This window comes from Anolis sagrei, chromosome 2, assembly GCF_037176765.1.
Source record: "Anolis sagrei isolate rAnoSag1 chromosome 2, rAnoSag1.mat, whole genome shotgun sequence".
In the NCBI taxonomy this organism is placed as follows: Eukaryota; Metazoa; Chordata; class Lepidosauria; order Squamata; family Dactyloidae; genus Anolis; species Anolis sagrei.
In genome coordinates, this window is record NC_090022.1 from 181,575,453 (window position 1) to 181,601,747 (window position 26,295).

At 37.7% G+C, this 26,295-nt stretch overlaps 1 protein-coding gene across 3 annotated transcripts in view; it reads left to right on the forward strand.

Annotated features, from left to right (window-relative positions):
* CEP112 (centrosomal protein 112) overlaps positions 1–26,295 on the forward strand; it is a 308,982-nt gene that overhangs the window by 160,174 nt on the left and 122,513 nt on the right. For all 3 annotated transcript variants that reach the window (XM_060763065.2, XM_060763067.2, XM_060763066.2), the window contains one exon: positions 17,322–17,552. In XM_060763065.2, the coding sequence (XP_060619048.2) occupies positions 17,322–17,552 (231 nt within the window). The remainder of the gene's footprint in view (positions 1–17,321; positions 17,553–26,295) is intronic.

Genomic DNA, 26,295 nt, shown 5'->3' on the forward strand with positions numbered 1-26,295 from the left:
TTGAAGGTACATAGATAGAGTGATAGATAGCACAATTAGTAGCATAATTAGAGTGTATATGTGAATTAAGCATATTGGGGGGCCAATTAACTTGGAAGGTTTTACATGATTGGCCTGTCCATACAGTAATTTCTATTTTTCACTGCTTCATTCAGCTTGAGGTCATAGCGCGCGCACACACACACACACAGAGCTGTTATGTACTTTCTGCATCTCTGTGTAAAGGAGGTCTGAATCTCTCAAGGTCTCTGTCAATTCCTAATGGTCAGTTTGGGGGAACTGAGGAATTAACAGATTGTAGTATGCAAGATGAGAAAATTCCCTTAATTATGTGTCCTTTTTTGCATCTCCTGGCAAGTTAGAACAGATGGGAGTGGATGTTAATCTACTTCTCCTTTTGTTTTGAGGAGAGCAGGATGCTGTTGCTTTGATGTTACTTGTACACATGTGTTTTCTACTTATGGAACAGTGGGGCAGTCTCAAGGTTAATAGGGTTTTAAAACATATATCACTAATGCAAAATCTAAAATAAAACCCATGTTTCACTGTTTGTAAAAAGTTTATGAGGATATGTGTTTAGATCAAGGTTGTGGTATACTATACTTTTTTTCAAGCATGAGTGTGTACTTTAAGCTCCCCATATTTGCAGCTTTGACTCTTGCAGATATGATTATTCATGGATTTGATTAAAATGTTCTCTTTTGGAATATCTAGGTCCTCAAATACACCCTCTTCTGGACGTTGAGCACACTGACAAAGAGTAACACTGGAGAATTTAGTGTTTCCTAAATAAAACCATTTCCTAGTATTCTCTGGGTTTTCCAGTGGAATTCTGCGGTCAGCTTCCAGCTACAGACCATAGAGTCATCCTGGAAGTCTTAGAAATTCCTTGAGAGTTGTGTTATCTTGGGAAAATATAGTGTTTATTTTATTCATGGTCTTTTACTTTCATAGGGGTCCTGTGCCCCTAACCCTAGCAAATGTGGAAGGGTTGTATATGTTGATGATCAGAACTGTATTAGAGTGGGTCTTGCATTCATTTGGTAAAAGGAATGTGTTGTGCTTGCAGTGTGGGAGCTAGTGAGTAAGTTGCTTCTTCTTTGTTTAACAGAAAGTGTTATGTTGCCTGGAATATATGATTTTTTCTTTTAGTAGCAAAAATAATATGCCTTCTTTTTTTAATAGAAAACAGTGTTTTAGTGATTGTATGCTTTTCATATGTTTAGCTTAAGACATATATTCTCCCACCCCAAGAAAAAAATTGACCCATCTGCTTGTTATAAATGAAGTCCTTGTTGAGTGCCCAAAAGGATGTAAGTCAGTCTGATCCTCAGTGCACATTTGCAAATGGTGATGTTTCTAGTATTAGCACAGTTTAAAGAACAAAGCCTGCAACACACAGTGACGCTGACTTTGGCCAGTCCCATCAAATTTGACATAAATACATCAGGAAATCTAAATATTGTGGGGTCTCTGGTGAAAAGCTTCCTTATTCTTATCTGGCTTGGTAAAAATGTGAAATAAAGTATTCATTTAACCTACCATCAAATTGTTTGCTATGCAGTTATAATCATATGTCATTATTCAGAAAATACAGCAGAAACTCTGACAAATTAAAAACAGAAGGATGTGTCTGCAAGGGCTTTTTCAGTCATTAAAAAGCTTCACCTCTCAGGCAAACTATTTAATGGCAACTTCTTGCTCACTGTACTGACATCTTCAAAGGCTTTGACATCTGTCAGCCTTTGAACTACCATTAAAAAATATTATCCCATTTCCATTCTTTTATGCCCATTTTTTTAATTATAGCCCTTCTTTCAAGTTGGGAACATGGTTGGTTTAAATGATGCTGTCCTTTCGTTTTCAGCCACCCAGCTGCGGTTTGAATAAATTGATGTCGAATCAAAGGCGGGACTTTAAAGGGAAAAGGTTTGATGGACTTGGACTCCGAACCAGATGAGGCTTTATGATGAAAAGGGTTTAATCCCAGCACAGGCATTGCTTCTATCAGTTGAGCAGTACAAAGCAATGCATATATATATATATATATATATATATATATATATATAGGTTCACGAGAAATGATCTTTTTTTTTTTTGGAAAAAAAATAGCATAGATCTCTTCAGGACTTGCAAATGTGGCATTAGCTAATATTCAGAGAGCTGATTTCCTTTTATCCACTAGAAGCTTATGATTATAGTACAGTTCTCGAATTGGAAATGAGAGCTGCAACACAGATTTAAAGCTATGCTGTCTGATTTGTATTCAATATACATGTCACTGCGGGACAAGCTAGTCTAGGCCAAGCTGGTTCAATAAAAGGAACAAGCAGTTTCATCATTTGAGATTCAGAGAAGACGACAGGGAGAAAAAGCTGCCAATTAATTAGTAGCAGCGCTACCTGTGACTCTTGTGCAAACGGATGTAGCATCTTTTCCAAAACTGTCTTCGAATACGGGTCTTTTGTTTTTGTTTTTTTGAATAAGCATTATTTCCTACAGCAAAATAATACATAGCATTAACCAATTCATATTTCTGGCACCACTTGTTTTTGTTTTGTTCTGCTCTGAAATTCTAGTTCCGAGCTGCTTTCAGTGAGAAAATTATTTCTGCTCCCTCAAAACATCTGCCTTCATTAAAGCTGTAATTATGTATGATTATGTGGAGATCAGAAGCTCTAAATTTGAAAATATAGCTTGTTCCCTTACAGTAGCATAGTTTTCCCCATGCTTTGGAATTACATACCTGAACATAGTGTGTAACAAGGCTTTAGATATCCATAGATGAATAAATACACTTGTTCTTTTTTCAAGTACTTAGAAAACTGGATTTTTTATTTTTTTAAATAACAGTTAATGGTTCATTCATAGACAGTGAGGGCCTTATGAAGAAAAAAATGATATTGTACAGTTCATTGTTGTTGGGATTGTTATTCATGATACAAGTCCAACTTGTAGTATTCTAATCTGTAACTAGTCCTAGATCATTTTTGGATGCGAGCGTGAATGGACAAGGGTTATCCAGAAAGTAAGGTTACAAGACAAATAGTCCTCGCAGAGAATTTTATCAGGGAAAGTTGGTATCACTGCCGTGTAGCAGGAAGCCAGCGGAAGCGAACAAGCAGTGCCAGTTGTCAGTACCTCATCAACTGTCATTGAGGTGAAGGTTAAGAGATGACTGTCCTCATTCTGTTTTCCTCCAAGTGCGAAGTTCATGCTGTAATATGCTACCTAAATGCTAAGGGCATGAATACTGCTGTGATTCATCGCGAAATTGTTTCAGTTAATGGAGAGGATGTAATGTCACGACGGTATGCGACAAACTGGGTACAGAATATATTGTGAGACCATGAAGAAACTTCGCAGCGCCATCCAAAACAAACATTGTGGGATGCTGACAGCGGGAGTCTGTGTCCTTCATTATAATGGGCATCCACACCTGCTCATGCAACACAAGAGTTGTTGACTTCATTTAGTTGGGATGTTTTAAGCTACCCCTCCCACAGCCCAGTGACTATCATTGGTTCACTAAACTGAAGGAACACCTTGGTGAAAAACACTTTTTTACAATGAGAAGGTGAAAATTGAAGTGACGTACTGGCCAAAAAAGGCGGAGGGAAACTGCTATGACACAGGCATCAAAAACTCATCCCATGGATAACAAAATGTATTGAACTGAATGGTGGTTATGTGGAAAAATAATGTAATACCTATGCTACAATCCATGTAAGTTTTATTAAAATATATTCATTTTTGTATTTTTTTAAAAAATCTTGTCACCTTACTTTCCGGAAACACTTGTATTAAAATTTAAACCACATGGAACAAAGGTATTCCCAGATAGTCCAAAGTCTGGGGGGGGGGGGTATGTTATAAAGATAATTGACTAAAGATTCAAGTTATTGATTTAGTCACACTCCTTTTAAGGTCTAGCATTCAGAGTTTGTACTGCTGGGTTGAAATGGATCCAGAAAATCGGTTTCTTACAAGTATGTTTGCAGCTGAGAGGTCCCCACCCTAGCCAGAACCTTGCCCAGAAAGGGGAGATTTGAAACTGGATGGTAATTGTTTAATTGAGTGGAGTCCAGTACCAGTTTGTTTAATAAAGATTTTGAGGCTAATTGGCATTAATCAAATAGACAATTTAAAATATGTAAATATGCAAAAATTAAAATAGAATTAAACACAACCTTAATCTTCAAAAGTCTGCCTGAATAAAAAGGTTTTAGCCTGCCACTCGAAGGACAGCAGGGAGGGGATTGTTCGGGCTTTCCTGGGTGGGGAGTTACAGAGTTATGGAGCAGCCACAGAAAAGGTCCCCTTCTCTCAGTCCCATTAACCGAGCTTGAGATGGAGGTGGGACTGAGAGAAGGTCTCAGGGCCTGGGCAGGTTTGTACAAAGGGATGCGGTCAGCCAAATAGCCTGGAACTGAAACATCTAGGGCCTTAAAGATCATAACCAGCATTTTGAATTGTGCCTGGTAACAGACTGGCAGCCAGTGGAGCTGCTCAACAAGGGGGCTGTCCGCTCCCTTTAGTCAGCCCTAGTTAGCAACCTGGCCGCAGCTCTGAAGTTCCTGAGAGCTCTTCAGAGGCAGCCCAACATAGAGAGAGTTACAGTAATCCAGACAGGATGCAACTAAGGCATGTATCACCATGGCCAGATCTGGCTTCTCAAGAAATGTGCACAGTTGGCACATAAGTTTTAATTGTGCAAAGGCCCTCTTGGTCACCACTGATACCTGGGCCTCCAGATTCAGCACTGAGTCCAGGATAACCCCCAAGCTGCAAACCTTCAGGGAGAGTATAGCCACATTCAGCAGTGGCTGGATCCTTATTCCCTGGTCTGCCTTCCAACTGACCAAGAGCACCACTGTCTTGTCTGGATTAAGTTTCAATTTGTTTGCCCTCATCCAGTCAATTACTGATATTAGACACTGGTTTAGGATCAGGACAGCTTCCTTGGCATTAGGTGGAAAGGAGTAGTATTGTATGTCATCTGCATATAGGTGGCCTCAAACTCCAAAACCCTCGATGACCTTTCCCAATGGTTTCATGTATATGTTAAACAGCATGGGGGACAAAATGGAACCCTAAGGAACCCCAAAGGTCAATGGCAAGAGGTTCGAACAGGAGTCCCCCAACATCATCTTCTGGGTGTGGCCCTCCAGTCCCATTCTAGTGAGATGACCCAGAAGGATAATATGGTTGATGGCATCGAAAGCTGATATAAAATCTAGTCATCTACTGTGATCCCTTGGCTCTACCTATCTGTCCTCTACCACCAGCTGAAGAACCTAGGCTCCACTTATCAATTCCCCAAGTGACTTAAGGCATGTCAAGAGTTAAAGAGAAAAAAAGATAATAATAATAATAATAATAATAATAATAATAATAATAATATCCTAATTTATTTATTTACTACTCACCTCTCCTTCTGGCTTGAGGCAGGGCATAATGTAATTAAAAAAAATCTCAAAAGCTCATATTAAAACATTCACATATAAAAAAGATGGAACAAAATTAAAACACAATGCACAGAACATGATTTAAAAATTCATAGTTAAAGTTGCCTGCGTCGACAAACGGGACCCAAATCATGTAGGGTTTGAAAGGTCAAAAACAGAGCATTGCACTTTGCCTAGAAACTAATTGGCAACCAGTGGATTAAATATAATTATAAACTGGATGATTACTTTTCGTTATAATCAGAGATGTGAGATGGAAAATCTTTTTGTGAACAATTTCTCAAAATTAAAAAATGGAATACTAGAGAGTTTTTTCATGGAAAACTTTCTACTTTGTGTGCATGTGTATACGTGTCCATGATAGCATGTGTGGTTTTTTGTTTGTTTGTATCTATCCATTGTTTTTTGGGCTGTTGTATCAATTGTGTTACCAGGGCTATATGTAGGATGTAAAGTTATAATTATTCTTCTGTGGGGAGGAGCATTGATAAACTCTAATGCTTTGAGGAATAAGTTCAGATGTGGATGCAGGTTAAGCTTGTTTCTGTTTCACAAAGTTTCATCACAATCTCATGTACACATAGACAAAATGATACGTTGCCTGCATTTGCAGAATATACATCCTTTAATGAAATTGTACTTCCTTTAAAGAAATAAAATGTTCAGTTGTTTTTACCTAATAGTTTTTCACCTCAAATTGAAATGGAATAGATAAGTAGCGTAGAGAGTGAGTGAAGCATAGGAAGTAAACTTTATATATGCTGTTACATTATTACGGTCCTAATAAAACAATTACCATATAAAACTTTGCATGTGATATGTAATCGAATTACACATATTGCATATACTCATGTATAATTCAACCTCATGTATAAATCAAGGACCATTTTTGGGGCCGAACTTACAATTTTGTAGTGACTCGCGCATGTGTCAAATGTAAAAATTTGGGGCATATAACAACCTTATTTTACTTTTACTTTTAAAAATGTGTATAGTGAACATACTTGCTACTTCATCACACTAGAGAATGAATCCACTTTAAATGCAGTCAGAAAATGGAATGAGTCAAATGGAGGAACCCAGGCATTTTTTTAGCTAACAAATGCAAGACTAAATACTAGATAGCGCCAAGATGGTTGAGGTGGGGTGTTCCAAGTTTGCCTAAAGCAGCAGCAGCAATGGTCAAAAGAGCAAACTGGGTTTGGAAGTGCAAAACGTTGTTATTTAAACCTTTTGCAATAGCGGGATGTCAAAAACAAGTAATCAAAAAGTGGGGAATGCCTGTAGGTAATAAGATATCTTGGAGGTGGGACCTAACTCTAAACACAAAATTCATCCATGAGTCATTTACTCCTTTCACACATAGCTCAGAGATCATTTTATACACAGTATTTTCATCTTTTTTGCACGTAACAAGGTCTGTGTACTTTGAACCATCAAAAAGCTAAGGCATCACAGTCTTGGCCATTGATGAGGACAATTGTGAATTTTGGAGTATTTTATATTTTGGAATTCTGGATAAAGGGAAGCTCAGTCTGAATTTCTTTGTCATGTTTATTTGAAATATTGATACCATACTAAAACAAAAATTAAAGCTAAGTCCTTTGCTCTCCAAAGGAGATGGCATTCGGAGTTAGGCATCAGCCAAAGTAGACAGGTTTTCAGAGGAATAGGTGAAATGTTGTATTAAGTAGAGAACTCCTTAATCTGTCAAGGCTTTCAGTGGTGGATTAAACATGCTCAAGAAGCATTTTGTTGACATTGTATATAAAAGATCATTGAAAAAATATTTTAAAAACCTAATATTTGGGTTATATCTTTGAACAAAAAGCCTTACCACAGGTCTACTTCAACATTTAGAATGTAATACTGTGATGATTAAGAGTGCAACATAAAATACAAACAGCCGTCTTACAAGTTGAATATGTGCCACCAACATATTCACAACAGATAGCTAAACAGATTTCAGAGTATGCAAAATTTCAAAGCCATTACTTGTCTTACAGGAAAAATTTGACGTTAGTAAGCAGATTAATGCTGTTAAAATTAATGGAGAACATGTGCAAGTTAGCAACATAACACCTTACTCCTACCAGACACAATTTTTTAAAAACCTGTCATATATGTTTGCAAAGGTGAAAGAATGTAGAAATACTGGGGCAGCATAAATGTCTTAAGTATTTAACCTTCTATCGGTGGCATTTGTAAGCCAGATTGTGAAGCAAAATGAATGCAACTATATTTGCCGTCTTATCTTTCAAATTCTGACAGCTACCATCAGAGTTATGAGGGAACTGATCCATACTCCGTCATGGGAGACTCAACTTCAAAATATATCAGACAAATCATTAAGCCAAATCCATATTTTAAAAACTTACCCATTTCACCTTTTTTCCCTTTAGAAATCTTAAGCATTTTCATGAAAGATTATGGAACTGTTAGCATATTAACTAATTTTCTGCCTAACGTTTTGTGTTAATAAACTAGGCTATGATCCAGTAAAATTATTCCCAATGGGGAATACCATGGAAAAGGAGATGTACATCTTTAGATGAGCAGTTGATATGTGATAACCAACTCTGGTTGATTCCATTTTTCTTATATTTGTCCCTTAGAGTCTAGCAATTGTAAAAGGGATAACTTTTTTTTGGGGGGGGGGGAGGTAAAATCCCTTACTTCAGCAATGGGCAGCACATTCCCTTATGGGATATGCTCATGCTCTTACCTGAGGAGTTTCAGTTGCAACAGTTCTTAGAAAATAAGCCAAAAAAGAAGCCAAGACCTTCTGAAAGAAGCTACGGCTGTTTTCCTGCATTGGTTGGCTAGGGTATTGAGTTACCTCTTTCTGCCCAGACTCTTCACAGAATGAGACAACCTGGTTGGATCATAATCAATTTAAGATAGATGCTTTTGTAGAAACGTTGATTTCTAGCACAGTTTTCCTTGCAGATGGTAGATCAAAGATGGTGAAAAGGGTTCAAGGCATCTGTGTACTCTTTCAGAACTACTACAAAATTAGTTTGGCATTGTTAATGATATTAGTAGGAGTGGAACTTTCTATATGTTAAGTAGCGGGGGACAACGCAAGTGAAAATTTGGAGGTGGTCTCCTCTGATAAAAAAAGAAATAGAAGGGCTTTTGCTCATACAAGACCCGCTTTGTATTCAAGTCATTAGTATTAATATATTGCATTAAATTAAGTCACCTGTTGTATAAGCTTGTCTGTCTCAGTAGTTCGCTTATAATACAATTTTATGTTTCTTTTTTTCTTTTTTAAGCTGTATGAATGTGGGAAGTAGCTGTGAGAATCTGGGATCATAGGCACATTCTTGTCAATGCAAACTGTTCTCACTCAACGTCTGGACTTTAAAGTGCTAATCTTCTCGCAATAATAGCCATTTAACTTTCTCCGTTTTACATTGCCTCGTTCAAATAATCGTCAGTTCCTGGATTAATGCTCCATTTTAGCTTTAGGCTGTAATGACTTTACAAAAGAATTTATAAATGGTGTACGGTAGATTATAATTATATAGTAAGAAATGTTATGTGTGTCTAGTGCATATAGAATACTTAAAAATGAAACCTGGGGGGGAAAAAACTTTAGAGAAGTGTATGTTCATAACATAACATAAAATATTGGACCTGTCTCCTCTGTGTTTATATGTATATCAGGTGTTTCTGGCATAAATGTTTTCAGAGATCTTCTGAATATTTTATTTATTTATTTAGCAGTCTTCTCACCTCCGTTTGAGGGACTCAGGCCGGTTTCCAACATCAATAATTTTACAGACAGTCATTAAAACATCATATTCTAAATCACACTAAAACATTAAAATAGCAAAATACAATCATATAATTACAGTGGTCAGTCATCATCAAAAATAATTATTCGTCGTCATCCATCCATATCACAGGATCATGGCTCATTCGTTGAATGCCAATCCCCAAAGCCAAGTTTTCACCTGTTTCCTGAACGTTAAGATAGAAGGGGCAGTTCTGATCTCCTGTGGAAGGGAGTTCCAGAGTTGAGGGGCCACCACCGAGAAGGCCCTGTCTCTCGTCCTCACTAGCCGCGCCTGTGAGGCTGGTGGGATCGAGAGCAGGGCCCCTCCAGACGATCTTAGCAATCTTGATGGTTCATAGGGGAGGATACGTTCGGACAGGTAAATTACTGTATATTCTTCACTGAAAACGTCAGGATTTGTAAAAAATACTTTTTTCAGAGTATCAGAGAAATGGTGTCCAAGGTCTACCACTGATATGGCTGCACACCTGCTGCTGTGAAGTTGTTTGCCATGCCTGATTTCTGTATCATTAGAGCACAGCTGTCTAAACATTTTGTGTTGGTGGCACACTTTTTAGACACACATCAGTTTGCGACGCAGTAATGGAGCTTTATTAGCAAACCAGACGTTAAACTTATAAGAGATACAGACATACATATATTGTAATAACAAAATGCATGGGTACACAACATCTCTTGAAAACCTTTCATTCATTATATGATTTATTGCTGATTTCACATAAACTCAGAGATGTCTCATTACGTTTGTGTGATACACCTACCCAGCACAGCTGACACATAAATGTGTAGCGACACACAGTTTGGAAAGCTCTACATTAGAGGATCATTACCAATTCCTTTTGTGGCACCTCAGTAAGCAGCACTTTGACATTCATTTTACTGAGGTAACATTGTCTAGGCATTGGATGTTGCCTTGCTGTGACAGTGCAAGTGTGCTTTTAGAACTCAACAATTTCATAGGATCCGTCCGACATTCTTGCTATGAATGGTTTCATCTAACCCCACCCTGTGCAGTCCTAAATCTTAAAAGTACTCTGGCAATTCACATACCACAAGAATGTCTAGGGCTTCTGTTTAGTTGTCAAGTTTTAAGACCAGAGCTGTGTATTTGTCAAAGATTGTGGAGGAAAGCTAAACATAATTTATTCAGATTCTACAGAATATAAATGTCACCCAGAAGACTTTTGGGAGGGAAGTACTTAGACAAGGGATCATAAAGTGACAATTGACACTGTGGGCTACTGAGAATATGTTTTGAAAGCAATCTTGTTACGAGAGAGAGGATCTTTTCTAAATAGCTGCTGTAGAATATGAATACGTCTGGGTAATTACTTTCAACTGTATGTAGTAAGCTTATTTCTCCTTTTGGGAACACAAAGTCTTGGTAGTATGTAAGATTTAAGAATCAATTCCAAAATGTTTCTCTACATCCCTTTGGATGACAACAGCATTTATGTGGATGAGTTTTTTGAGTTCTACAACTAGGATTTACAGTATAAAAATGGAAATGTGTGTTGAGAACACACTTTGTATAGACGCCCTTGTGGATTCCCCTATATTTACTTTGCCATTAAGCACATTCTCATTCATAAGCTAAAACAATAAGTAAAAAAATGTTCTTGTTTTAAGCTGCATGCATAAAAATGAGGCAATTTATAAAGAAGAACTTTTTTGGTATCGTAAAAGGCAAATACGTGAATGAAAAAAATTAGGAAAACCCTACCAGAAATTATTCAGTCAGTAAAAGAACAATAGAATGGCGATTCTTGTATGTATCACATTATCTTTATTCACTTTGTTCTCTTCTTCTGCTGAGACAAGCTGTTATCTTCTAAAGGAGCTGAACACATAATAGACAAAAGTTAGAAATAATTAGACAATATGGTATGCAAAGGCATGGTTGAATTTATAGATCTTGTTTAAAGCATATTTAGCCATTTAAACCCCAATTGATGGCAAGAAGGGTATGATTACACTATGTAACACGATTGTTGTTCCTGAGTTATAAATGTTATTTCCAAATTAGTTCTATCATAAAAACATGGAAAAAAAATTGTTTTTGCGGGACATCCTGCAGTACATTTTACTATAGTTTTTCAATGAATATTTCATAGAGTCTCAATCAAGTCAACAAAGTTTGAGGCAGCCATACAAATGAAGTTTCTGGAGCAAACCACTACTTGCTGCACAATTAAGCAGGAAATAACACTTTTAAGCCAGGAACAGATTTTTTTTCAAATGTATTTATGCAGTGTTATCCAAACCCAGGAAATCATGTTATTTTCTGAGGGAATTTACAACCTGGATGGGTCAGATATTAGTAATTAATGGGATAGAATAAGAGCAAGCATGTGTACTTAAAATAAGACTTATCCCAGTCATATCTAAGGAGCAAGGAACAATGGTTTCAAACTACAAGAAAGGAGATTCCATCTGAACATTAGGAAGAACTTCCTGACTGTGAGAGCCATTCAGCAGTGGAACTCTCTGTGTGGAGTGTGGTGGAGGCTCCTTCTTTGGAAGCTTTTAAACAGAGGCTGGATGGCCATCTGTCAGGGGTGCTTTGAATGCAATATTCCTGCTTCTAGGCAAGGGGTTGGACTGAGGTCTCTTCCAACTCTATGATTCTATGATTGCTCCAAGTTTCTAGGGCAGCAGAAAACAACCTGCTTTCTCTTCCTTATGGCATTCTTTCTCATATTTATACATGGCTATCATCTTTCCTCTCCTCTCTGTTGTGTGCGTTCAAGCAATTTCCAACTTTTGACAACCCTATCACTTTTTTTCTTGGCGAAGTTTGTTCAGAGTGGGTCTGCATTTAACTTTTTCTGGGGGTGAGAGAATGTAACTTGCCCAAGGTCAAGCATTGGGTTTCCATGTCTTAGCAGGAAATTGTACCTAGGTTTCCAAAGTTGTAGTTGAACACTCAAACCACTGCACAACTTGCTCAATACCTTAACATTGCTACATATGATATTAATAGTCAGTAGTACTCCACAGTTATACAAAATTGCTTTACAAGCCATCAGACCATACTTGCCAGTACTCATTTATATGATCACTTTTCTGTATTAAAATAAATATCTTTGTAAACTGTGCTCTTCAGATTTGCCCTCAGGTATTTTTTGTAACTAGCCAGGCCAAGTAATTCAAAAACTAAGCCAAGCAATAGTTGAAAAACTAGCCGTATCCTTGAGAAAAAATGCTAACTTTTTCACCAGTGGGCCATTAGCCATAAGATTATCTAACAAAAACCTGATTCTGGTTGGCACCTTAGAGGGAGCAAAACCCAGCTTGGGTTTCTTGTTCACAAATGCAGAACTTTCATTAGCAGCACATTTTCTCAAGATTTGAGGCTTAAAAGTTGTGATTTAGTGAAAGGAAGGTCACTGATTATCCTTTCTTCAGTTCAATAACAATGCAGCCATGCCAAACCAGAATTCCATCATTCTTTATTTTATTAAAGCTAGCATTGATGCTGTGACCAGATGGTCTCCACATGCACTTCTGACTGCATGATGAAACAGTGGCCAGCATGCCTCTCCTCCTCCTCCTCTGCCCTCATCTTCCATCTTCTTCAAAGATGTCTGTTCTTATAAGATCTGGGCCTGTGGTTGATCAAACCCTGGGTTATTTCTGGAAATAGCCAGCTTTCCTTGGATGGTAAAAGAAGCAGCTTCAGAACTGGTTGACCCTGTCCTTGTTGACATCAAGAAAAGAGGCAGGTTTTTGTTACTGTGGTGGACACAGGGATAGGAAATTGCAGCAAAAATGTGTTTCATATAACTATTTTGCCTGCCTTGTTCAAACAGTTCTGAAATCTGGTTATTACAGGTAATTCAGTATATATGCATGACTATATTTAAGTAATTGTGATAATTCCAGTATGAATATGTTAATAGTGCACTACTAAACATTATGTTTTCAAAACTGAGAGTTCATTTAGACGGATTTTGCCAATCTACACCATTCTTGTAGGTTTACGCATGTTACTCCATGAGGTGTTACTGACCTGGGTAATGTGCAAATATATTACATTATAGAAAATGGGAAGAAGTTTAAATTAACGTATTTCTTTTTTTAAGCTTGCAAATTGCGCAAGCCACTTGCAAGCAGTCACATATTTTGTTTTTATGACTATCTAAGGCTTTGTGGGAGCACATTTGACCCATAAACCAGATAGGCAGTTTTTAAAATGCCAAATTTGGAAAAGCCACTTTTGCTCTGTTGTCATTCATTCTTGTCAATTGAGAAATGAACTATGATAGATTTAGAAACATACATCTGAAATTGTTTAGTAAAGTGTAATGATAGTGGCAACATTTTTTGTTTTTGTTTCTTGTTTCCTTGCAATGTGAAATCATAACTGCAGTTGCTAAATATCATTGTAGATGTATCTGCAACTCAGTTGGTTTGCAACATTCATGGAAGACTTGACAATGGTTACTTATTCTTCAGCAGAAGTACATTGAACACCACTGGTACAAGTTATGCTCTCTGAATTGGTGGACTTTTGGAGCTCTCCTCTTAGGTTAGTTTTCCCCCAGGAAACCCAGAAGAACAGTGCAAGGCCCAGATTTGGAGGTTCGTTGTGATCCATTTCTCTCACAAGACAGGTGACACAACCATTCTGGCCCATCTATCATAAGGGTATTCTTTAACAGGATAGGCCAAATAAGCATTGGCAGTCACCTTGAAACAGTGGTTTTAAGTAGCAATGGATGGAGTGCCTACCTTTGCTGTAATGTTCAGTTCTTCCAGAGAACAGAATATTTCTCTAAAAAATTAGGTTGTCTGGGAGCAGGCATGTAGCCTGGGGGGGGGGGGGCTTCAGCCCCCCCCCCCCTGAAATTCTCATGGTGGTTCGCGAGAAGGCCTCACTGGTACATTATTTAAACTGTTATGTTTATTCATATCAGGATCAGATCACCATGCTCAATATATCCCACATGCATGGGGGTATTGGGGTAACGACACAAAAGGTTTGCTAGAGTAGAAACTCTTTCACTCAGACTCAGCGCCCCCCCCCCCCCACCCCGAACCAAACTCAGCCCCCCCCCACCCCACCCCCCGAAACAAAATCCTGGCTATGGGCCTGTCTGGGAGGTGTTTGGTTTTTCCCCCTGTTTCTTCTTCTTTACCTTCATGTTCATTGACAGTTTTTCATTCTCATGAAAAGGCTTTTTAGAAGACTATTTCACTAGAGTTGACTTGCAAAGGTTGCCCTCCTCCAATAGCAGAAGGCTCAGGCACATTATGTTGGTCTGATTTATCACCTATTGGAGGATATACTCCCACCACTATGGAAAAATCACTCTCTCATGCTAAGCACCAAGCATTATTTTTCCTGTTTCTTGTTCTTTCGTTCAGCAATGAAGCTGTTGAACAGAACAAGACTTAGTGCTTTTTACTTCATAATGCTGAAGTTTAGGTGGATCAGCGACATCTAAGTTGTACCAGTTAGAGCAACTACACTAATCTGTTGGTTTTGTTGTCCTGAATAAAGGTAAATTTGGTGTTGCTCCTCATTTCCCCTCTAGGTGCCAACAGAGACTTTGAAATAACTTTTGAAAACCCACACCTAGATTTACCTGCTACCCCTCTTTTGTTCTTCCCATTCCAAGATTTTTCCCCCCCTTGAAGTGGTGCCCAAGTGTTGGAAATCAGTATAAACCAACCCAGATAAAGGTGTGACTTCATAATCAGGTCTGCATTTGCAACTGCAGAAGCAACACAGCATGTGTGTAGGAGTTTCCTTTTTGAATAATGCATGAAAGGGGTGCACTTTTGAATTGTGCATGATAGGAGTGCACTTAAAACAGTGATAAACAAGACATTCTTTCTATTAGTAAACTTCATTTCATTGACTAGGAAGAAATATGGTCACTTGATTTCTTAGGAGCTGTAGTCATGAAACTGTTTTCTGAGTCTCAGTCTAATCTAGGGGAAATAGAGTGTATTGCTTTGTGATTACCTTTTTCAGTATCATCTTTTTATATAGCACTTCACCTTTCTAATATAATAAATCTTAAGTATTCATAGTTGGAAAATACCTGTGATTAACAGCACAAATAGTTCACTTATTAGTGTATTCTGAGATATAGGGATTTCTTAATTCACATCAGTCAAAAAGCACAACACAAATATATTTTACTCATTATGTCTATTTGGTTGCTGATGAAAATAGTGATAATCTAGTCTAGAGTTTATAATTCCCGTGAATTCTTTAAACATATTTGTTCTCTATGGTGACAGTATGCAAGAGACCATAACTTCCCAAAACAGACTGCACAAAACATTCTAGCAACCTTATTGGGCGAGCAAGGGGAAAGTGTGGGACAACAGGGGGAACTGTCAGGCTATGTTTCCGCCCGTTGGTGTTCGTGTTCTTTCTTCCCACATCATTTTTCCATCTGTCCCCACTTCCTCTTCACTTCCTCTTTCCTTCTTCAGTGGGCTCAGTTTCTCTCCTCTGTGCTCTGTTTCTCTCTGTTCCTGCAACACTGTCCCATGGAGTCCCGCCGGAAGTAGCCCTGTGTCATGTGATAGACTCCATGGGATTCCATTCCAGCAGTGAAGAGAAGCAGGGAGAAGATACTCCTCTCTCTGTGTCTGATAAAGTTCTAGGACTTATTCTGAAAAGCTCTTGTTTGTGAACCAGTGGTGGTCAAAACATGGATGTTTGGCACTTAGATTGCGCTCTAATCTGATGCTTCAGTTTACTGCTCTTCATTTAGGTTTAATATTTACATGGCTTTATATTTTTAAGTATTGTATCCCAATGGAAGAGAAAAATACATACGTATTTTAATATAAGTAAATGCAATAATTCTTCTTTTAGAAAACTCCATCTGTCTTCCAAAGTATTTGAGCTTCAATTTTTAAAACATTTACAAATGGAGTAATTAGTGACTTTTTAATAAATAGGTGCATAATTTACTGATATGGAGTAGATTTCTATGCTTATATATGGGATTCCTTTGGTTAAACAATGGCAAAAAGCTGTCTGAGTTGTGTTGGTAATATTTTCTGTAAGTTTTTCTAAGATATAAAGGTGAATTGCATCATAACTGTGCATTCCACAGTTTAATCTCTATTGTTTCCAGTGCAGGCCTGAAGGCTACAGACATATTTTCTTGGGAGTGGACCCCACTGAAATAAATGGAACTTGCTTCCAAGCAAAATAGGTCTGTTTCCAAGCACTAGGTTGCTAAAGAATATTGCTCCCAGATCTCCTGACAATTTGAAGTAGTAGTTTTGCAGCTGATCTGTTTTATTCTGTAAATTAATAGGTTTCTGGATTGTAGTCCTCTCTACTCAGCAGAAAGAACCAGTGTGGTATAGTGGATTGATTGTTAGTCTAGGACTCTGGAAATTCCAGGTTCAAATTCCCACTTAGCGGTGCCTGATTAGGAAAAATGAAGCCCTGTGCTAGTTAAAGTATGGGGTCCCTTCCTTGTGTCCTGTAGGAAGTAGGCCCAGTAGGCCTACACAGCCTGCTTTGTGGCTCGCTCACATAGACTATCAACTCTGTCATGATGTCTGAAATTGCTTCAAAACAGAATGCCTTCAAATGTTGAATTGTACTACATAAGCAAAATTCATCATTTTTTAAAAAATAGACAGGAAGATGGTCCCCCCAGCACACTTAAGCATAATGGTAAATTCAGCACTGCCCACTGGGTAATGGCAAACATCTCTCTGAACAATCTTGCCAAGAAATCTTTGTCTTAGAGTCACCTTTGAGTTGCCATAAGTTAGAAATGACTTGCACATGATAACAACAGTGACTACTCAGTAGAAAGTCTTTTTTTTAAGGAACTTATGTCCCGGTACAAATACAACACTAATTAGACCACATGTCTTTTCTGTGCCAGGTTTTATATTTTGAATGAGTTGAAAAGCACATATGCTTCAATATGCTCACATTTCTCAATAATTTAAAGAAATCCATCTACCAGGCTTATGGTGCATTAGTTCTCAACTTCAGCTTTTCATTTTATTTGTGCAGGAAACCTAACTTCCCCATTTATTGATTTATTTTAAAGCTCATCTCCGATATGGAAGCCCAGATCCATGCACTGAGGGAAGAGGTAATTCAGGTGAATACACAAAGAAAACAGCAGCTGGTTGAACTTAGCCTTCTAAGAGAAGAGGAAAAGCAGAAAGTTCTCCGAGAACACGAAACTGCCATGAGCAACCTAAAAACTGAGTCAGAAAAGATGATGCTGGACCTAAAAAAGAGAAGTGCTGTAGAAAAGGAGATGGCGCTGGAAAAGGTAAGCACAAAAGACAATTCTACAAACAAATCTAATGATCAATGTTGTGTAAATCTAGGAAATCATCAAACGCAAGCTGTATGTATATTTTGAAAAGTTTGGCGTGATAAGTTACTACTTGCAGTCCTCAGAAGGAATGTGTATGTCCTGGTGCAATGTGCCTTGATAATATTCGTTTGAAGTTCATAGCTCTTTTAGATGGGTGGAAATTAAGCAAGACCTAATGTTGTGTTTTTCCATTTCAAGATAACTGACCCCAATGCAAGCCAACACATCCGAAGTGGTTAACCATATAAAGCCCAATAGTTCTCTTTAAAGACTATTCTGCTTGTAGAATTGTCTTTAATGAAGGAGGCATGCACTCCAAAAGCTGCAGTGGTGGCTTGGATTAGAAATGAGAAGTAGATCCTGGCTTTCAGCTGGTTAATTCATCCTTTGCCAGATCTAAATTGTTCGGTACTTCTCTGGTAGAGAAGAAGGGCAGAAAGAATGTTTTCTCTACGATTTAGAATAATTTTAGAATAACTGATTTTTTCAATACCAATGATATTGAATTCTTTTTTTATGTTTGTACTAGCCGTCCCTTGCCATGCGTTGCTGTGGTCCAGTCTGTGTATATGTTTTGTGTGTGTATATATGTGTGTATATATTTGTGTATTTGTGTATATATGTATGTGGCTTTGAGCATTCATTGTAATGTATTTTTGTTGTTTTTTTGTTTGTTTTTTTTTGCTTTTTAAGTCTCTTTTGCTGTTTTCTTCAGTGTTTTTATGAGTGATGGTCACTTGTTGGGAAGTTTACCCCAATTCTTTCGTTGGTGGGGTTTAGAATGCTCTTTGATTGTAGGTGAACTATAAATCCCAGTAAAGACAATTCCCAAATGTCAAGGTGTATTTCCCCCAAACTCCAGCTGTGTTCATATTTGAGCATATTGAGTATTCATTCCAAGTTTGGTCGAGATCCATCATTGTTTGAGTCCACAGTGCTCTCAGGATGTAGGTGAACTACAACTTCCAAACTCAAGGTCAATGCCCCCCCCCCCCAAATGCTTCAAGTGTTTTTTGTTGGTCATGGGAGTCCTGTGTGCCACGTTGGGTTCAATTCCATCATTGATGGAGTTTAGAATGCTCTCTGATTGTAGGGTAATTATAAATCCCAGCAACCACAACTCCCAAATGACAAATTTAATTTTTTGTGTGATGGTCACTCCTTGGGTTAGTAGGTGTCTTGTGGCCAAATTTGGTGGCAATTCATCAAGTGGTTTTTTAGTTATGTTAATCCCACAAACGAACATTACATTTTTATTTATATAGATATTTGTAGATTTTAATTTGTATGGAAGTTCTTTTACTATAAGCCACTTTGAGTCTCCTGGTGGAGAGAAAAAGCAAGGTATTAAATAAACATAATCAGAATAATGGGAAAACGGAACCACATATCTCCTTTTGAACTTCTGAGCCAGTTTATAAGAGCAGAAGGACAGAAGCTCTCCGGTCATAATACAGTGTAATTGAACTGGTATCACAGTGGTAATATGGTAGATTGGTGATTTACATAATGTTGCAAAGGCAAGAGGAATAGCTACGCATGATTTCCCTAATGGAAATCAACCTGAGGAGCTCACTATTCCCAAAATAAGAACAAATAGATGTCCAAATGCCTGGAACCATTTAGGTCTCTGATACATTCAAAGAGTACACACTACAGCAAGAACAGTGATCAGTTGAAGGTGGCTCCGGGTGTGACATTGGACAGGATATTTATGTCAAAGGGAAGACGACAGCCTTTTCTTTTTGTCTCTGACCTTAGGGAGAGATTATGAGGTGCCACACAGGAATCTGTTTGATAAGTCACTTCACTGATCAGTACAACTGAGAATTGTCTCTGCTGACTGTTAGCTGCTGTTCCCAGTTCTATACAGAAATCTTTTTCAGTCCATAATATCCTTTGCTCAAGAATGTGAACTGAATTAATATTGGGCTACCTTGCCATAATGGTGGTGCCATAAGTGCTGGAGGCAGCAAGGAGGTACTTACTGGTTTGTGCTGCCTCTCTTACTGGCCTCAAAGGAGAAGGAGAGCAACTGGGACAGAGACAGGAAAAGGAGCTTCGAGAGTTGGCTGTGTACTTCCCCCCTTTTCTTATTCTGGCCTAAAGGAAATGATAAGTAGATAGTTAATATGGCAAAAATAGATGTTTGTATTAAAAAGGATCTCACTGTGAGCTTGTCTAGTCCATCAAGCCTGTTTCTAATACTTATATGTGCATTGTATAATAATATGTGTTTCCTATATGCTAGATTTCAGGATCAGAAGTCTGCACCACATTCTTATGTAAAAAAAAGTTGGGTTTGTTGTATTTTGTGATCTTTTTGCCTGCTGCTGCAACCACATTCTACTCATGATGCAGCATCTAAATTTGACATCTCTGATATTGAGATAAACACACACACACACATATATATATATTCAGTATTAAACTCCATAGGAATGTCTCAAAATACTTCTCTCCACTGGTCAACATCCAGGTGTTTTAAGTGTTTTAGCATGTATTAAAGCGCAGTCTGCAATTTATTACAAGATTAGATGTAGCAACAATATGGAGTAATTTGCATATTGAGTTGGAACAGCCTTTGTGAAACTGACATTTCATTTACCTGCATCAGGTTCTTGGTCTATAATTTTGAATAGCATTCTAAGGATTATGTTGGAAATCTGCCAGCCTGAAGCCATTAAATGGCTGTGATCAACAATTCAGGATCTTTTTTGAATTTAAAGAAAGCTGCACTTGGCATAATTATTTAAAGCCAAGGTCAGAGAAAGTATTTAAACCTTTGAAATTCATAATTAAGGGATTAATATTAACTCGTGAAGACATTGTCATTTTTGCTTAAAATTTGAATTTGAATCTCAATCCTTTTCTTTCTTTGATCTTTTTTTATATGTAAAGCACAGCAAAAGTTAACTTCTTCTCTCCAAATTAAAGTAACTTTGCTTCATTACTATGATGTATTTTCATCTTCTAAAAAGTAGCTGACATGAAAATGATAATACAAATGAATAATTTCTGGCATCAACTTCAGTTGTGAGAGCTTCCTAGAGTTCATAAGGAGTGTATGTATGTCTATATGAATGTGTGTGTGTGAAGGGGCTTAGATATGATTCTCAGTCCATAAATCAAGTATGTATAGGCTATATTAATACTGGTTAACTTAAAAAGATACAACATGTGAAGAGTTTTGCATCCATAGTGAAATGTGTGGTGCTCCAGAGGAGTGGATGAGGGAAAGATCTCAAATTCTTTATTGCTCACATGAAGATGGTACTTCTCTAACTGTCGTTGTCCACTGTCCTCGGTTTTCCACACAGGCACAATTCACAGACCTGAAGTGTTCAAGTAAAGATCTAAATAGCATGGGATTTGTGTTTTCTGCCTCCCTCATATGAGCTTCTCTGAACTTTATGATCACATGAAAGACAGTTCTCTAATTATCCTATCTTCAGAAATTAGACAGCGGTAGTGATAGCAGTTCGAAAACATGCAAATGTGAGTAGATCAATAGGTAACAGTGCTCCATGCAGTCATGCCGGCCACATGACCTTGGAGATGTCTACGGACAACGCTGGCTCTTCGGCTTAGAAATGGAGATGAGCACCACACCCCAGAGTCAGACATGACTGGACTTAATGTGAGGGGACTACCTTTACCTTTTAGTGATACAAACATCTATGAAATATGCATTTCAGAACTTCCTCCTTTTCCAAACTCGGGCCCAGTCTGTGTCTGTTTCCCTATTGTTGCATTTTAGTTATCTGAAATCCGTTTCAATTTTCTAAAGTGGGTTTTTGAGACCTACTTTTAAGTTGCCTATTATGTTTGTGGACATTCTCTCCATTGGTTGAAAGGTTTTTGCTTTGTTCTTTCTTGTGCACAATTCAGATGTGCTCATTTCTCAATGTACTTTCAAATGGGCATATTTTTATCAACTGCACCTATAATGTGCAGATTCTGACATTTAAAATGGGGCTGATCTTCATTCAGTCTCGATAGAGGATGTTAGGAAACATTACAGTAGAAATTTCAGCTACACAGAAGCCTGGCATTTTGCTTCATAGATGTAGCCATAGAAAGGAGCATCTTAGCTATGGCACAGATTTCTGGAATATCTGTGTCGAAACCCAGACGCCTTAAAGAGCCAGTCTCAAGAGTATGTCCAAAAGAATAGTTTATTAATACAAAGCAAAAGGACTCAGAGATACTTACTTCAGAGTTCCTGGTCAAAACTTAAAAGTAGCAGCAAGTTCCAGCTTAAAAAACAAACTAAAGCAATAATCTGGATTATCCAGAGAAAAGAACCGGATTAAACTGAATTGCTTCCAAAGTCATGCAAAACAACACAGCGAATGAAGGACGAACAAACAAAGAGCCATGAAGCAAGAACTGTTGTCAAATGAAGTCCAAGGTTGAAAAAAGCAAAGTTCGAAGTTGCGAGGTTCCAAAGTCCACGTAGGCAGCGTTGTCATCAAAAGCAGTCTGAAGTCAAGGAAGGGGAAATCCGCACTCACGAGAATTCAAGCTGAGTTGTAACACAAACAGAAGCAGCAACCTGCAGATCCAAGACCCAAGCCCAACACGAAAGTGGCAGCGACAAAACCCAAGGCACAAAACCAACACTTTGCCTTCTGCAAAGATCTTCCATTTCAGTACCTACTTATATCTTACACCTCATCATCCGATACTGAGCTGACCTCCACCCCATTGTTATCCCTTACAGCTGACTTTGCTTTGCATCTGAATGCCGATGCCCATCCCTCCAACTCTTCCACCTCTTGTCAAGACTTAACTCTCCCCAAGACTTCACAGTAACTCCAGATTGTCAGTCCCCACCACCAGAAAACCCCTCAAACATGTCACTAGACGTTGGCTGAGTACATACATCTCGAACCTCTTGGACCTTGGTCCAATCCAGTGTGCCATCCCCATCACTCCCAGACCCACCACTCCCAGAAAAACCCATGAAAGCCTCCTCGTCTGTGGGAGCAGTAAGTGTATCCCGAATCTTCTTTCTCTGTCGCTCCTCATCCGATTCCTGCTCCCAAGTAACCCTCTTAGTTCCCCTATTCATGTCCACTAAATTTCTTCCTCCTCCTCACTCATTGACCCTCCGCTCTCAGAAAACCCTTTGAAGGAATCTCCGTCAGTAGGTGACACAAGTATCTCCTGAATCCTCTTCCTCTGTTGATCCTCATCTAACTCTTGAGCATTCCTTTTCCCTCTTCTGACACCCATACTACCACTTGTAGTGTTACCAACAGGCTCTACTACAACAATCTAAGTTAGAATTTCCTGGACTGACTAGAAGAACTTCTCACATGCTGGGGCATAGGGGTTTTTTTTTAGCATATCTACATCTGAATGTTTGATCACATAGCACAGTTGTAGTGCTATTATTCCACTTTGACTGCCATGGCAACATCCTGTGGATTCCTGGGCTCTATAGTTTTACAATACCCAAGAGCTCTCTGGCTGATATACTTCTAAATGCCTCTCCCTAAACTGCAAATGCCACGTTTCATGTGTTTTTATGGCAGTGGAATAAAAGTGCTATAATGTAGTATGATAAGGCTCTTAGACTTTCTGCAGGCAAAGTGTGTACTCTACCCCTAAGCTATGAGTTCTCCACGGGAAAGGAGTTTTGAGCTCCTATTTACACTTTGTCACTGATGCTTAGAAATTCTGTCTCAGTAGCCCACTTGAAAATATCATCATGTGTCAGAAAAGAAGTAAAGATACAATGAAATATGCTTCTATAGAAGAATATACGAAAATGTTTGATGTACACATACCCCCAAAAGTTTTGCGAACCTTCTCTAAATATTTGATTTTTGTGTCATATGAGTTCATATTAATTAATTTTGAAAAGAGTCATCTTAATTTCAATGAGATCTGGGTGTACATAGCTTTTTGAACATTGCTTCTGGTGTGTAGTAAGTGTTATGGAAATATGGCTCTTGGCTATTCCCAGAGAAGATTGTTGTGCAGTTTATTTCTTTTCCTATTAAGTTACAGAAATTGCATGAGAAATATAAAATCCAAAATGATGGTCCAAAATCTGCAGAGACCACTTTTCAGTTTTGCTCTCTTTATATCAACCGGGGTTTTTCAAAGTAGTAGAAGCTGAAACATTGCAATAATTTGTGCTGTTGACCTCAAATTTGACTATGTGATACGAAGGAATTGAAACAACGGGTCTTTAATAATTAAAGTGTGGTGCCTTTCCCTTGTTTACAAATTTAACTTTCAGGATTCTCTTTTTTCTCTTACCACACACACACACACACACATTTCTTATAAGGATTGAAAGTGATAGCACTGGAAAATGGTCATAACAATCCTGAGAACTGCAATTAAAGGAAGTATTAAATGGTTTGTGAACCTCAGCAGTTCCTCTCTTGCTCAGAAGCACTCCATACTTTGTGCTAGATTTTCCTTTTTGTCGAAAGGAGAATGGGGTGGGAAACATCCTTAAGAATTTTTTATCCATTTGTAAGATTCACAATCAAACCTTTTTCAAACAATTTGTGTATCTTGCTTTTAAAGAAATCTCTCCACTTTGAGTTCTTGTTTTTGCCAATACTAATGTATGTCACTAAAAATAGAAGCACAATATACCTTAAGCAAATAATATATATAGATATATGTCCCTTACATAACTGGTATATTTTCTTTTCCCAAATAATGGAAAGCAAGCTTGAGCCAAGCCAAAGCAGAATGATAAATACAGTTCAAGAACAATTGATTTTAGTCAGATTGTATCTTTTTCATTCTTTCCTTAAAAACTCCAGAATGTATAACAAATATGGTAAAATTTCTTGTGGAATGAGTAAGCAGTGTTTTGGATTGTGAGTCACAGTTCACAATCTACTAAGATTTGAGAGCCACAAGATTATACATACCCTCTATGGTTATATTTATATTAATAAAACAATATTAATGTAGTGTACATACTCAGCCCTTTCTTGAGCTGAAAAAGCCCCCCTCAGCTTATAATGGGGTCAAGGCTGGGCAATGGAGCCTGGAGGCCATTGCTTGCAATATATGATAGATTTCTCTCTCCTCTTATCTCCTTTAACAGTGTGTTTTCTTTTCCAGTCAAAAGGGAAAGAAGGAGGGAAAGGAGATATATTTCATGCCCTCCTTGTTTGTATGGCTCTCTTTCAAACCACTCAATTTCCTGGCTTTTTTTGGTATATTTAAATATATTAACTTTATGTCTGCATTTTTGTTCCCTTGGAAGTGTTCACTGGCCTTTGCAAGCCCTATAGATCTATAATACGTTTCTATATATCAGTAGTTCCCAATTTTTGGGCCTCCAGGTGTTTTTGACTTGAGCTCCTAAAGTTTCTAAAAGCTGGTAAGATGGCTGGGATTTCTGGGAGCTGAAGTCCAAAACAGCTGGAGGCCCAAAGGTTGGTAGCCATTGCTATATGCATATTTCTCCTGAAGTCTTTGCAAACCATATATTAATCTTATAAAAGCATATTCCCCTAAAATATTGGTTAATCTCTCCTACAGATATATAGGCATTTCCTCCTGTAAGCCTTTGCAATCCCTATATACCTTTATATCTCTATCTATCTATCTATCTACATTAATTTTCTATATGAATTTTACCTGTATATCTGTATCTATATGGATCCATTATTTTTATATATGAATTTTCCCCTCACATGTTTGCAAGTCTCTGCAAATCCGATATAGATATCAATAAATATATAGAGGTGCCTATATATCTATATATGTGTATATATATAAATAATTTTATATATGGATTTTCCCCTCACATGTTTGCAAGTTTTTTCATATCCTATATAGATATAATTATCTATATAGAGAATCATGTATAGATAGATCTATATAAATATAGATATATAGGGCTTGCAAATATTGCATGGGAAATAACACACACATATACACAGAGATGTCTAGATAGATATAAACATAGATCTATAGGACTTGCAAATATTACAGGAGGGAAATGGACATATAGAGAGAGAATTTGCAAATGTTTCAGAGAAAATGTATATGTGAAATTAGTATATATAATTATAGATCTATGTTTAGCTCTGCATTGTTTATATAGGCATTGGATGTTTGCCTGTTACTGTGTCAGAAGCCAGCCAGAGTCCCCATGGGGAGATAGGGTGGGATACAAATGTTGTTGTTGTTGTTGTTGTTGTTGTTGTTGTTATTATTATTAAGTTATTGTTGATACCATATTGTTTTCGTTGACCCTGCTTTTCCACTTACAGAACTAGTTTACTGTTTTTCTTTGAAATTACGGTAAATATCAAAAACATTTAACCTATTGATGCCTCAATTAATGTAATTTTATTGGAATCTATTTTTATTTTGAAATTTACCTGTAGCCGCTGCATCTCCCACTCTTGGCTTATACTCAAGGCAATGTTTTCCCAGTTTTTTGAACCATGATTTTAAAGCAGTAAGATTTCCTTTTTTTTCTCCTTTTTTAAAATCTTGGGTGTGTGCTTCGAGTATTTTTATGTGCTATATCTCATAAATCATTTCTGAAAAACAGTATTACAGTGTTATGAATGTTCTCAATATACTTTTCCCCCCGTTATGTGTTATCAGATAAGCTATAAAAGACCATTTAAATATATACAAGGAAACTATTAGAAACCTTTCTGCATGAAACTCTTGTATTTACTGTTCCTTCTAT